The 13,923-nt window shown below is 36.6% G+C and overlaps 1 gene segment (V, D, J or C); it reads left to right on the top strand.

The window, feature by feature from the left end:
* Nucleotides 1–1,474: 1,474 nt before the first annotated feature.
* Nucleotides 1,475–2,070, top strand: LOC122790725. The segment is given in 2 exon segments: nucleotides 1,475–1,558; nucleotides 1,707–2,070. Coding segments are annotated over 2 exon segments (357 nt in total).
* The last annotated feature ends 11,853 nt before the right edge of the window (nucleotides 2,071–13,923 follow it).

Below are 13,923 nucleotides of genomic sequence, written 5' to 3'. Positions count from 1 at the left end.
ATATATATATCCAAAAAACTCTTTTTATGAGATAATTTTCCTTTGGGCTATCTTCATGGCCTTTTTTTAAGTGTAATCTGGACAAAAAAATGGGCAATCATACATACAGCACAGGTTTAGACCCCTCAAGCCCTCAATGAAAAGGTTCATAACTAGGTAAAACTTATTTATTTTTAGATTTCTTTCTATTGTGATGTTCTCTTTTTTTAAGAATGATAATAGATGTTAGTTTAGTTAAGTTACTGCATCTTTAACATATTACATACTGAGGAACCATCTGTGTGAATCAAGCTTGTGTTTGCTCTATAGACGTTATATATCACTCAATAAATATTTATGTCCAATTGCCAGGCAAGGCTACTACAGAACATGCACAATACATTTAATATATTGAGACTTCATAGTCTGGGTCTGATATTTCAATCACACACCAAAATTTACTTATGGCCCTTTTTTTTTCTGGCAAGCAGTATACATGAAAATTATTTATGTCCACCCAGAAGCACGTGTCAAACATACGTACAAGGCAACAGTAGTAGTCAGAGAATAAATGAACAGATCAAAACAGCAGATAAGCAAAACTGTTCAGGAAAGAAGTCAACATGTAAGTAAAATCATCTCAGATGCTAAAGACAGAGAAAATATGCAAATCAGGCCTCTCAGCTTTCCCTATTTTGGAGGAATGTTTATCTGTTCAGAACTGATTTACCCTGCAAATGATGTATCTACTTTTGGAGGCTTATCCCTGTTTTTAACCTTGATTTACCTCATTTCACAATTTCCTGAATCTTCCTCATCACACATGGTTTTTGAAGTTATATAGTACACACAAAACCAAACTTCAAGTCCAACGTACTAATGGCAGCGATAGTTTAAAGAAAGAGGGCACACGTCCTACATCAAAGTGTTTCAGAAGCAAAAGTAAATGACCTTGTGTGGTAGAATTTTGCAGTAAAGATCATTAACATTTACAGATTCACACCGTCTCTTTGATAATGTGCTTACATTTTTCCATCATTTTTGTCACTTTCTATTTTTAAATGTTTGTTTCTGAGCGTATCCTACAGTCTTACTGGAAGAGGAAAAGGTATCTGGTAGTTGGCATTCAAATGTAATGCTGGTTAGATGCCAGATTTTTCTCTGGATGCACTTTGCAAAGACCACTGCATGTATTTTAAATGTCTGTAGCTTGAGAGGCATGACACATTATGAGTAGTGGGAGGATGTCCTGTATATTCATTAACAATGCTGCAAGTTTTCTATTTTATTTCCTTGCAGTACCAGCTGTTGTCACAAGATGGTGTCCACAAATCACAACAAACTGAAAACAAATGAAATTACATACCAAGATTATCTTTCAATGCTGAAAGTACCCGTGGCTTCTGATTGGTTAAAGGTCTGCTAAAGCACAGGAAATGCTGGCTATAAATCCTACAGTGCAGTACAGAATGTATAACATTTATATGTACACTGACTCTGACAACATACTGCACCAATATGTTCCTGGACAGAAACAGAATATACGCATGGTTAACGATCACTGCTGTGTTACTTTCAGGTGTGTCATAGAAACAGTGTGGCCTTTATTTATTTGTACATGTTTGTATGTCTTATCCTGATAACATATTTTAATTATTTTGGTAATGTAGTTTAGGATGATTTATATTTGAAATGTATTATCTGACTTGTGTCTATTCCTTCTACAGGTGGAAAATGTGCAGAAACTGTCACTCAGCCTGCAGTTTTAACTGCAGTAGAAGGGACCGTGGCTACAATTTACTGTAATCATTCTATATCAAGTTATCAAAATATCCAGTGGTACAATCAGATTGTTAATGGTATCCCAAAGCTCATACTGCTTACCTATAAGAACCTCGAAAGCATTGGACGATTTACTGTTAGTGTTGACAAGGGAAACAAGTCTACAAGCCTTTCAATTGCTGATGTGGATGTTAAAGATTCTGGTACCTTCTACTACTGTGCAGTGGGTGACACAGTGTGACAATACAGTGTTGCAACAGAACTATATCTCAGCTGGCATAAAATGCCTCATTCTAAATAATACATGAAATGGTCCGTGTTTTATAAAAATAAATAAAAGAAAGTTAAGGTTTACTTAGAAGAAAAAATAATAATAAGCACTTCAAAGAAAAAATAAGAATGGAATGGTTAATATTTTGTGAAAAAAATATTCACTTCAAAAAATAATAGAAAATGAAATTGTTCGTATTTTGTAAAAAGAGTGTCATAATTGCATTGTTTTTATAATGACTAACATTTTGCCTTAAAAGAAACAAGAAATTGGCTTGCTTCACAGCACAGAGGCTCAGTTATTAAAGCCATTTCCCAAGACGCTGGTTGGGTGGGGGGGTGGGGGGGGGTCAGATAAGGGCAAAGTGGCATTTTTGCTGGTTTACCTACCCCAAAACAGGTGTGGGGCTGCTGGCTGAAAATGGCCAATTCTTAGTGAAGAAAAGGAATGTGGCCTAGTGGCCTAGTGGCCCGTGCATTATGAACACCATACTGAGTACTGATGGGCAAGTGGGTAGGGCAAAACAAAAACTGTCCTAAGCATCTTTCTGGGTGGTACTGTACCATTGTACCCTTATCTTGTCTCTTCCTGCTTTCTTGACACTTCCGTGTACAGAACCATCTGTTGGGCTATGGTCAGGCAAGTGCTGATAGTGTCAGAGCAGAAGACCAAGGTGGGGGTCTGAGATATGACAGATGGCAGACAAATGGGTCAGGAATCTATAAAGTTAAAAGGGCCAGCATTTCATTTTATCTCTAGGAATCAGTCCATGTAGAATTATCATGTTAAATATTTTGTCTCATTTACTTTGTCAGTTTGGAAGACAAACTTTATTAGTTAAATTGGAAAGCCTAATAAATTAAAGGGTGCAAACACATACCATCTAATAATTACTGAAATTATAGCTCAGTCTCAGTCATATCTGACTCTTTCCCTGAAGCTGTGTGACATGGAATTCTGTTATTTAAATTAGTGAGGAGGAGAAAATAGCCTACCTCAATACAACCAGGGCCAGATTTCTTAGTTCTTCAGAAAACAAAAAATGCAAATTTGACAGTTATAGGGTATGGTGACTTTCACTACATTAGTCATTAGAAAGCAATTAAAATAATCATTTTAAATTAACACGTGTGCTTCTTCAATATAGATAATACTGTATGGATGTGGTGATTTCATTTATACATTTTCCTGAGTAAATAAGGAACTAAATTGACTGGATTCAGTAAAGTAGGCATTTACATAACAAATTATTGGAACATGCTGTTCAAAAATGAGAAAATTTCAGTGTAAAATGCTGAATCAACATTCTCTTGGGTTATTCATTTTTCAATTTGTGATCTCCTATTGGCTTGACACTGAGTATCCAGCTATGCTCCTGGACACCACATCTGCCCATTCCAGTACCTCTGTAACTCCAACCAGACAATCACAGACATCTCCATTAACCACCAGTTCATCCCAGAATTCTTGGTGAATCAGACTTGTAGCACAAATTCCAGATCCAGGGGACAGATGACCTAATGAACGACTGTGTACTGGGTGCTGAGACCCAGCATAGTTTTGTAGGACAGGTCAGAATCCCCACCTAGGAGGAAGGATACACAATGGCATCAGCATGACTGTCATTCCCCCTTACTGACCTGCTGAGATGCAAGGCCCTGGTCTGCACTAGAGGTGACAAAGGCAGCATTTCTTCTTGAATCCTCACACCAGGATAGGAGAACTAGCCATCCTACCCATTGTCTACCTGGTCAGCCCCATCAGCACTATGACCCTGTTACCAAACTCAGGTAGGCAATAGCATGGACAGTCACCCTGTCCCTGTTCCACTGTGTCCATATTGAATTAAAATATTTTCTGTAGGAGACTAAGGCTTCCACTCCTTAACAATTATCTGTCTATGTTTCAGTCTACCACAAGATGTTAAATTATGTTAATGACAAACACAATTATAATGTTCCGAAAAGGGACTTATTTACTAGCTATATTTGGCTAAAATGCTGTAAATGAAAATGTTGCACCCTGTAAGATACTTTTAGCAAATAAAAAGTAGCAGCAACCTTGTTCTGTCACCATGCATGAACTAAGTCAGTCAGTCAGCGACAATCAGCTAGTACTGAATTTTTCTAGGAGAATGTTAATGGTCATTAAATTAAATGAATTGAATAAAGGACTGTCTTTTATTCCTGCACAAACGGCAGATGTGGTTGAAACAATCACCGACTTGAGATTATTTGCAAGAAATTTAATGTTTAAAATTATTCATAATGATTGTGGGGAAGTGTCACAAGGGAATCTGTTTAGAAAGCAGAATGTGTTTACACCACAGAACCACCCAGCCATTGAAGTTTTTATACGTCTCTGTGAAGACGAGATTTATAAATTATTAGGTGGAAATAACAATAAAAATAAAAATAGTAGTTTCAACAATCTATCAAAGATTGAGAAATGGGTATTACATGAGTTGCAATCAGATAATTCCATACTGATTCAACTGGCTAATAAAGGTGGTTCAGTGGTAATTTTGTACAGGGTGTTTTATTTTGAGTCCATGTAGACCATGTTGCAAGACAGAGACACATATAAAATTACTAGTAAGAGTGATGTATCTTGGATGTGTCGTGATTGTGTCCATAGTGGTATCTTTTCTGAAGAGCGATTTAACTATTTTTATGTAGAGAATCCATTTATACTGAACTTACATGGATTGCCCAAGATCCACAAAATTTCTACACTTCCTCCATTTTGTTCTATAGTGGCAAGTGGTGGGTGGCTCACAGATCCTAAATATATTTATATAGCAAAGCAGTTATAACCCATTTTAAACAAGCATACTTTAGTGCTGAAGGATACAACAACAGTTCCCACAAGACCTTCATATTGGAATTCAGAGTAATAATGTGACTTCTAGCCTTTTAGTGACCCTAGATGTCATGTCTCTATTCACCGTTATCCCCAGTGATCTGGGTATAGAGATGGCTAAACAGCTCTTAGACACTTTTAATGAGTACGATGCTAAGGAGAGTGATATCTGTTTCTGTTGAAACTAATACTTGAGTATAATTTTTTTATTTTTAACCATTGCTTTTATTTACAGATTTCAGGTGTAGCGATGGGGACATCATGTGCCAACAGCTACAGAAACATGGTCATGGCACTTTGGGAGATGACACATGTTATTGGTTTGATTGAATTTGTACCTTATATTGTTTTATCATCGTTTTGTAGATGACGTGTTCTTATCATGGGGAGGAGGATTGTCAGAGTTGAATGGGTTTATTGATTACTTAAATAATAGTACATCTTTCCTGAAATTTTCTATGTATTATTCACAGACAGAAATTGAATTTCTGGATGTGATAGTGAGAAGGAATGAACAAGGTAATTTCCTTACAGGTCATTATAGGAAGGAATGCCACCAAGCGGCATCACTCCATCATTCCATTATGTACTCCAATCATGTATTTCGGGACATCATTAAGAGCCAAGCAATGAGGTTTTCTCACTTTTATACTGATAATAGTGAATTTCATAGAGGTTTATGTAATTTATATCAAGACTTGTAGTCGAGGTTATAAAACCAAAGAGATGCAAAGAGGGATTGACTCAGCACTTACACTTAGGGAAACAGTGGCTAAGCCATAGTTTTCTGTTCCTTTTGCATAGCAGGAACAGTATACAGTGAGGCAGAATAGGTCCCTAGCAGTTCCACTCACATTTAGTAGTGATAATAGAATAGTAAAAGAAATTATACAATGACATTGGAAGGTTTTACACACACATGAGACTATAAAGAGAACAGTAGGAATGACCTCCAGGTTTTATTTTAAGAACAAAAAAAATCACTGAAAAGAAATATTTGCTATCCAATGAGTGAACAGAAGAATATTATAAGTAGGGGTGAGGCAGGTATGGTTAAGTGTGGATACACAGATAGTAGTGCAAAGTTTGTACATCCTGAAAATGGGAAGTTATATAGGTTTTCAGTAAGAGCCACTTGCAATACTAGGAATCTAGTATATTAAGCACATTGTTTAGCATGCAATTCAATTTATATAAGGAAGCCCAACAGAACATTGCGCGAAAGTATAAGGGATCATATATATTGTGCACACAAGGGAGATAGATTTAGTGTTATTGCTAAACATATGATTGACTATGAACAGACTCATATTTTTAGGTTTCTAGTTATTGACCATATAAGAGAGAATGAGTGGTTAGGTAATATATGTAATGACACTGAAAGGGTGGAGTTAAGGTGGATTCTTAGGCTTAGGACACACTGTGGGCTGGGTCTCAAAGAACATGTGACACTGAAACCATTACTGAAGATTAAGAAGATGAACGGGCATGGATATATATGTTTTTATACATTTTTGTAAGTGCTTTAATGCTTCATTTTGTATATATTTTTTGAAGTTTTATGATACAACAACAATTTTTAGATTTATGTAAGTATTATTTTGAGTTGTTAGTATTTGTTTGTTTCTTTCCTTGTCTGTGATAGTAGGATGTATGTTAATGTTTTTAGTATTTAAGAGAGTTATTGATGAGTCTGAACATTGGCCTGATGAAGGAAATTTGTTCATGAAAGTGCTTACTGTTTGTTGAATTAATCGTTTGTCAAATTAAATGAATTACGTTTTTACATTGCGTGGTTGAGTGGTTTTATGCGGTTGATTCCCATGCCTTGTTTTCTTAAGTGAAGTATTATCTAGACATTGCTGCATTGTGTTTTCTACTACACTCAATTTATCATCAGGTGTACTTCTTTTGCATATTTCTGGTCATTTTGATTTTAAAAATCAGTGCCGTCTACATAGGAATATTATAATAATAATTTATATATTCAGCAAATCCACATACCATTGATGATGCCTGCAAATAAAATATCAGACATAATAAGTCCATGTCAAACAACCTGAAAGGGGTGGGGTAATCTCAGCCTCAACTTCACAGTTGGATGATCAAAATATCCCTATAACTATGAGTACAGAATGTAAGCAGATAAGTTAAGACACAAAGAGAAATTTACAGTTGAACAGTACAAAGAAGTATTTTGCCTTAACCATGCACTTGCTGCACGCTACGTGCATCAGACATAAGCAGCCCAAGTAAAACACCCCTCCAGAGGGGCAGGGTACTCCCAGCATCATCTGGTCAAGTGGGTGAGCAAGATAAACTACACAAGTTATAGTCCTACTACTACTACTACTACTACTACTTCTACTACTACTACTACTACTACTTCTACTACTACATCTATTACTACTACTACTACTACTACTTCTACTACTATTACTACTACTACTACTACTACTACTACTACTACTTCTACTGCAACTACTCCTACTACTTCTACTACTATTACTACTACTACTACTACTACTACTACTTCTACTGCAACTACTGCTACTACTTCTACTACTACTACTACTACTACTACTACTACTACTTCTACTACTACTACTACTTCTACTACTACTACTACCACTACTTCTACTACTACTACTTATACTACTACTAATAATAATACAAAAGGTAAGCATAACAAACAAAATAAAAATTAGTAAACAAGCATTAGCTGACGACTACATGCATTGGACATAGGCAAGTCTAACACAGATTGTACAAAGGGCAAAGCATAGTCATTATGATTTGCACTATTGCACAGTGAGTGTATATGTGTGTGTGTGTGTGTGTGTGTGTGTGTGTGTGTGTATGTGTGTGTGTGTGTGTGTGTGTGTGTGTGTTTGTAGATATGTGTGTGTCATGTATGTGGGTTTGCAGGCACACAGCTACAGGATATGTGTCAGCACTGTGTTATTTTGCCTCCTGGACAGGTGTGAGTCATGCATGGTAGTGGATCACATTTGTCATGGATGCTCCCTCACCATGTGATCTACCTCTGTCAGGAGATGCACTGCTAGTTCCATGACGCTCGATAGAAGTCAGCATGATGCATGAACATAAATGATGTCTGCTGGATGAGCTGCCATCACAACTACATATACGGCCATGATGGTACTGTATGTCTGCACCTGCTACCTAACCTAATCTATATACCTATCCCCTGTTATTCCTAAATACCTTGCCCAACATTCTTCTTCCTTAAAAATGTAAAAAAGGCACTTGTCTCCACAAAAAAAATATGTTCTGTTCATAATACTCCACTTTGCAAGTGTGTTTATTGCATACTTGGTTTGGTCTGGATGGTCAAACAACATTATTAACATATTTTTGCACATCATTTATGATGTGATTATTCATATTTTCCAAATTATTTGGACAAACATAATGCTAACTTGTGAAGAATGGTATAACTATGCCCATCTCTCACCACTATCCCACTCATTCCTTAATTACTCCCTGAGTCTCCTACCCTCTGTTTGTTCCTCATTTTTACCACTGTCATTCAACCCCATTTCACACCTTTAATCTGGTCAAAAATAAAATCCCACAATAGACATACACATGTCTAGAAATGGCCTATAAACAGAAATTTCTATTTCTGTCTTCAGAATTTGCATGATGCATAGCACTGTGCAACAAAGCCTGCTGCTAGTTCTTATCCTACAGCAAACACTCAAAATATTCATGCATACATTAATACTTTTCCATTGATCATGCTAATGAGATTGAAACAGTGCATGTCAATAAATGATTCAGACAGATTGTCAGTAATGGCAGTGAGCTGTTTAACTTGTTTATACTTTATTGGATCAATGTACACATGATATGAGTAGTCACATCCAATGTACTCAGTGCACTGCTATATGCAACCGATGACAGGATTCTGTTACATTTCCTTCCCAGGTTCACAGTGTGTTCTACTGAACTTATTCAATTGCAGACAGCAATATTTAAATTATGCACTCATAAACAAAATACTTAGTTGCAATAATGAATCATGCATTGTTTTTTAGGCAGGACTGGTTTACTTAACAGATGTGATGTGTATAATTCAACCTAGTGATAACATTTTCATGGCTGCAGGACTTTTATCCTCTTTAGGGAATCCATATGCATTCCAATACACCATTCAAGTTATCACTTCAACAGTGTGCTTTATGACTGCTATGGTATGACTCCTTCTGTGACATCAGCAATTGATGCACAATTTTAGAGAATGTGGACTTAAATAGGTAGGTGTTCAACTCAGACAATATTGAACACTTTGAGTGTGCAATAAAATTGTGAGAGACAAGACTGACTTACTCAGCAGATGTGATGGGGATTATTCAAACTAGTTATAACATTTATGTGGGTACAAGATGTTGATACATTTTAGGGAAAATATATGCATTCCAACACACTGCTCAAGTTATCCCTTCAATTATGTGATTTCTGATTACTTGGAAATGTGCTTTAATGCACAGCTCTGAAGAATATGGACTTTGAAAGGTAGGTTTTGGAATCCGGTAATGTGTACGTAATATGATTGTGTAAATAAATACTAACTGGCAGGAATGTGATACTCAATGTATGGGCTGTGTAACATTCTAATTGGGGTAACATTAACAGATATGAAGGGTTTTAAGCCTCCAAGTGTTGCTCAACCTTTTATACGAGCCCCTATGCATTCAAACACCCTGCAAAAGATATTGCTTCTAATGGGTTCTTTCTAACCACTGAGACTTAACTTCTTCTGTGACATCACCAGATATTGCACAGCTCTAAAGCTATTAGCAGTAGGCAAGCAGGTAGGTGTTCAAATCCAGCAGATTTTAACTACTATGATAATAGGCAGAACTTGCTTACTCTAAAAATGGTTATGTGTACAATTCCATTTTGTGTTAGCATTTACACATGGAAAAGGTTATAATTCCTAAATTGTTTTACTCTTTTCTTCAGGAAGACATATGTATTACATGACATAGCTCAAGTTATCCATTCCACTGTCTGCTTTCTGACATCTGTGATATGACTTCTTGTGTGGCTTCATCAGTTATTGCACAGGTCTAGAAAATGTCAACTTTGCCAAGCAATGCTTTAATCCAGTAGTGTATAACTTATGCTAATATATTAAAAATCAAGAGGTCACAAGCAAGAATGGCTTATGCAACAGATGTTGATTCATACAATGCTACTTAGTGATATCCCTTTTATACATGCAGGATTTTGATCTTCAAGGTGGGACACTCCCTTTTAGAGCAACCCTATGCATTCAAACACACTGCTCAGATTATCCATTCACCTGCATGCCTTCTGGCAACTGTGCCATGAGTTTTTTCTGAGGCATCAGCAGCTACTTCACAGGTTTAAAGACTGTAAGTTACATATACATCTGTTCACAACCTGCACTGTCTAACTTGTATAAGTATATAAAATAAATACAAAAAAGAGGACATTGGTGATGTACTAGAATGGCTTACTCTGCAGATGTGATTTCTGATATTTTATGTTTTTGATGGATGGGTGATGTTGATTCTGTAAATGCTGTACCTCCTTGTAAGCATACCAAATTTAACAATATATGTTCTGCATTTTCCACTATGTGACAGCAGACAAGCTTATCTAAACAGTCATCTACTGGTTTGTGATTGAATGTGCAATAGCTTGGTAAGAGAAGTTTTTATTTGAATTTATATTTTATTTTTTACCACTATTTTTCAGTGTTTGTATTAAAGAAGGGATAGCTTGTAGGCAATATGATTTACTTTGATTTATATTTTACTGTTTTACCTTTAATTTTCACTGTTAATTATTAGAAAGGGATAGGTTTGAGACAGGCAAACTCTATTGATCCTAAGGGACATAGTCATCTATAAAGTGGCAAAGACTACAAAGAGGATAGTCCAGAGCTTATCTAAACAATCCTGTATTTGGTTTGTGATTGACTGTGCAGTAGCTTTGAACTTATATTTTTAGCCAGATTCAATAAAGCCTACATGGTCCACTAACACTGTGTGCATGTTGCAGTGCAATGCACACATGACAGCACACAGTTTTGTATTCAGTAAATGGCTCTACATGGTGTGTAGAGTAATGTAGACATGGTAAACATGCTTGCAGCATAAGCAGCTGAATTGTATGCTAATCAACAAATTCAAGATGGAGAAGCTATTAAAGAAGCTATAAAGCAATTGTGTAGACTCAGTGTAGGTTTTACCTGCAAATTCTAAAACCTTTTGCAATACAGCCACAAAAGGTACTCTACATGGAAACACTGTTAGGGATGGCAGTTGCTGTTATACATGCGCATGTGCAACAGGCACAAGTCTATGCTGCTGCTGCTGCAAATAGACCCTGGCCAAGAAGGAAAAGAGTATTTAGACCCTTGTTAGCTTACTACAGTCTGCGTGATGTGGAAGTTGTAGAGTGGTACAGGGTGGATAGAGACACACTACAGGAACTCTGCAACCTCTGCCATTCACAACTGAGAACTAGGGCAAACCAAGGGAAACCAATACCTGTGGAGACTAAGGTATGTGTAGTACTTAGTGTTTTAGCTATAGGAACCTTTCAGAGGCCAAAAGGACATATGCTGGAGATATCATGGGCATCAGCATCCAGAATCCTAAATCAATTCCTGAATGCCATGCTACAATCTGCCACTGAATACATACAATTTCCCCATACACACATGGAAACACCAGGATGACTACACAATTGCAAGAACAAAACTTTCGAAACCCAACTGGTCATGTGGAAACATAAATAGTACTTGGCTCTCCAACCCCCAAAACAACAGGAAAATAACACTTTGTAGAATCCGAGGAATACCACATAATTCATCTGTTATGAATACTTTCTACACAATTGTCACAAAATGTGTGCACATTTACATCTCAAAAGTAAATTGCATACAATTGCTACTCACCTCTCACTTTGTCCAGCACTCCCTTAGTGGTGTCTATTGGCCATCTTAGAAACATTACACCCCTGTGTCATTGACAATATAGTACTTTACATTACCATGGAATAAGATAGAAAAGACTGTTAATTCATTACAGCCGAGTGACGTCTCCAGGCGTTTCTGCAGTTACCTCCTACTGCGCCTCTAGGCATCAAATATTGCCTGTTCATATTTGCATTATTAATTCCAAAACCATGCTACATACAAGGTATCAGAATATTTTATCTTGAAGGCATACATGATGGCAAACAACTGTATTGATATATGATCTCTGTCAATTAATATTTGGTAGAACTGTAAGGTGATAACTTAAGACTGAAGCCACACCCACTGGGAGTTAAAGGTACACACTTAAAATAACTCTACAGTTTTAACAATAATACGTCTAATGACAGTTATTAAGATTGTCTATCTGTGAAAGTCAATGCATGGCAAAAATGCATATGCCAAGAGTAAAGTGTAAGAAGTGCATACAGATAACACTTTAATCCCTTAATACATATACAAATTCTTGTCATAACATGTGAACAAATCTAGGATGTACCCAAAAATACAGGCTTACTTTAACAACATCAGAAGCCTTCTGTGCAGATAAATCTAAAGGAATATCAATCCTGTGTGTTCCTGAAATGCACAAGTCCTGTCACTTTCATGTTCCCTTGCTACAAGGTAACCTTATTATGGTGTAGACTAATGCCTCTGAGCAGAGTGGAGATGCAAATGAGGTGTGGAATTGTTGAATCCCAAACTTTTGGCTTTGTGTAGCAGATCTAAATAGTGTAGGCACTACCTCTGTATTTGTTGCTAACGGGTTGCAACTGTGAATGGTTAGTGGGAGGGAGCAGGAATGCTCAACAATTCAAACTCCCTTACCTGCAATGGGTGTGTCGGCCAGGATACACTTATAAAGTGTAGAAGTAATTGTATCAAGATTATAAATGGAAGTGAGCAGCACACATTCCTCAGTTTCTGTTCTGTAATATCCAAACTCCCCTGCCTTTGTTGAAAACTGTATAATTTTGTCACTTAATATTCTCATACATTTTAAGGACAATGATACATAATGCCATACAGATTTCATGTCTCAGATTGCTGCTCAAATAAGAGAAGAATGAACAGCATACAAAGATAAGACAGAGCTACACTGCTGCAACTAGTCATAAATGGTTGTGTGATCACTTATTGCACTACATATGAAATTAACACATATGCAAACAACTCAGTACTGTACAAGTGCCATATGTCTTGTTAATACTGTGCATGATTTGGAACTTGCTGGTATGCACAATGATTTCCATTCCTGCAGTGAAACTGTTTCTCTGGCAAAGAGGAATACGACACCCTTACTGTGTTTTGTAGACTCATCGGTACGAAAGTTCATATCCAGACTTGTGTAAAAATATTTCATGTGTGCTAACATTTATTTTGTAATGTTTTTTTTTTATTTTTATATCTTTTTCTCTTTTTTTTAATACCACTATTTGCATGGAGCATGGCTTAGTGCAAATATGGGAAATGGAGAAACACAATGTACTTCTTTGATAACCAAGACATCAACTACACCTGTGAATCAGCTGTGTGTAGCATATCTGCTAACCATGTTGGTTCACACAGCAAGTGTCATCTGGAGATAATGGTTCAAGCCCCATCTTTGTCTTTTAAGAATAAAACCTAATAAACACTACTCACAAGGCCCAAACATGAAGCAGACAGAATGTCTACCGCAAGAAGCAGACATTGTTAATTTCAAAAAGGTTACTTCATTGCATTGTTTGCTGTCCATCTTACAAACCAACTAAGCAGTGTTGTACTGTGGTTAGCAACCTTATTCCAACACCTCCAGGTCTAGAGCAGAGGAAGCAGACAGTGCACAATTCCAAAACTGATACACTCTATCAAGTATGTTGAGAATTACACAAATGCACTAAGTGGATGTGTGTGTTATTTAACACACAGAAATTAATTATAAACAGGAAATATGCAAGTGTTATTTAACTATTCCTGTAGCAGCACTTGTAAGTATAAGGCTGCA

The sequence above is a fragment of the Protopterus annectens genome, chromosome 16.part0, assembly GCF_019279795.1.
Source record: "Protopterus annectens isolate FY-2018-M chromosome 16.part0, PAN1.0, whole genome shotgun sequence".
Lineage (NCBI taxonomy): Eukaryota > Metazoa > Chordata > Ceratodontiformes > Protopteridae > Protopterus > Protopterus annectens.
This window is presented reverse-complemented; position numbering and strand designations above follow the sequence as displayed.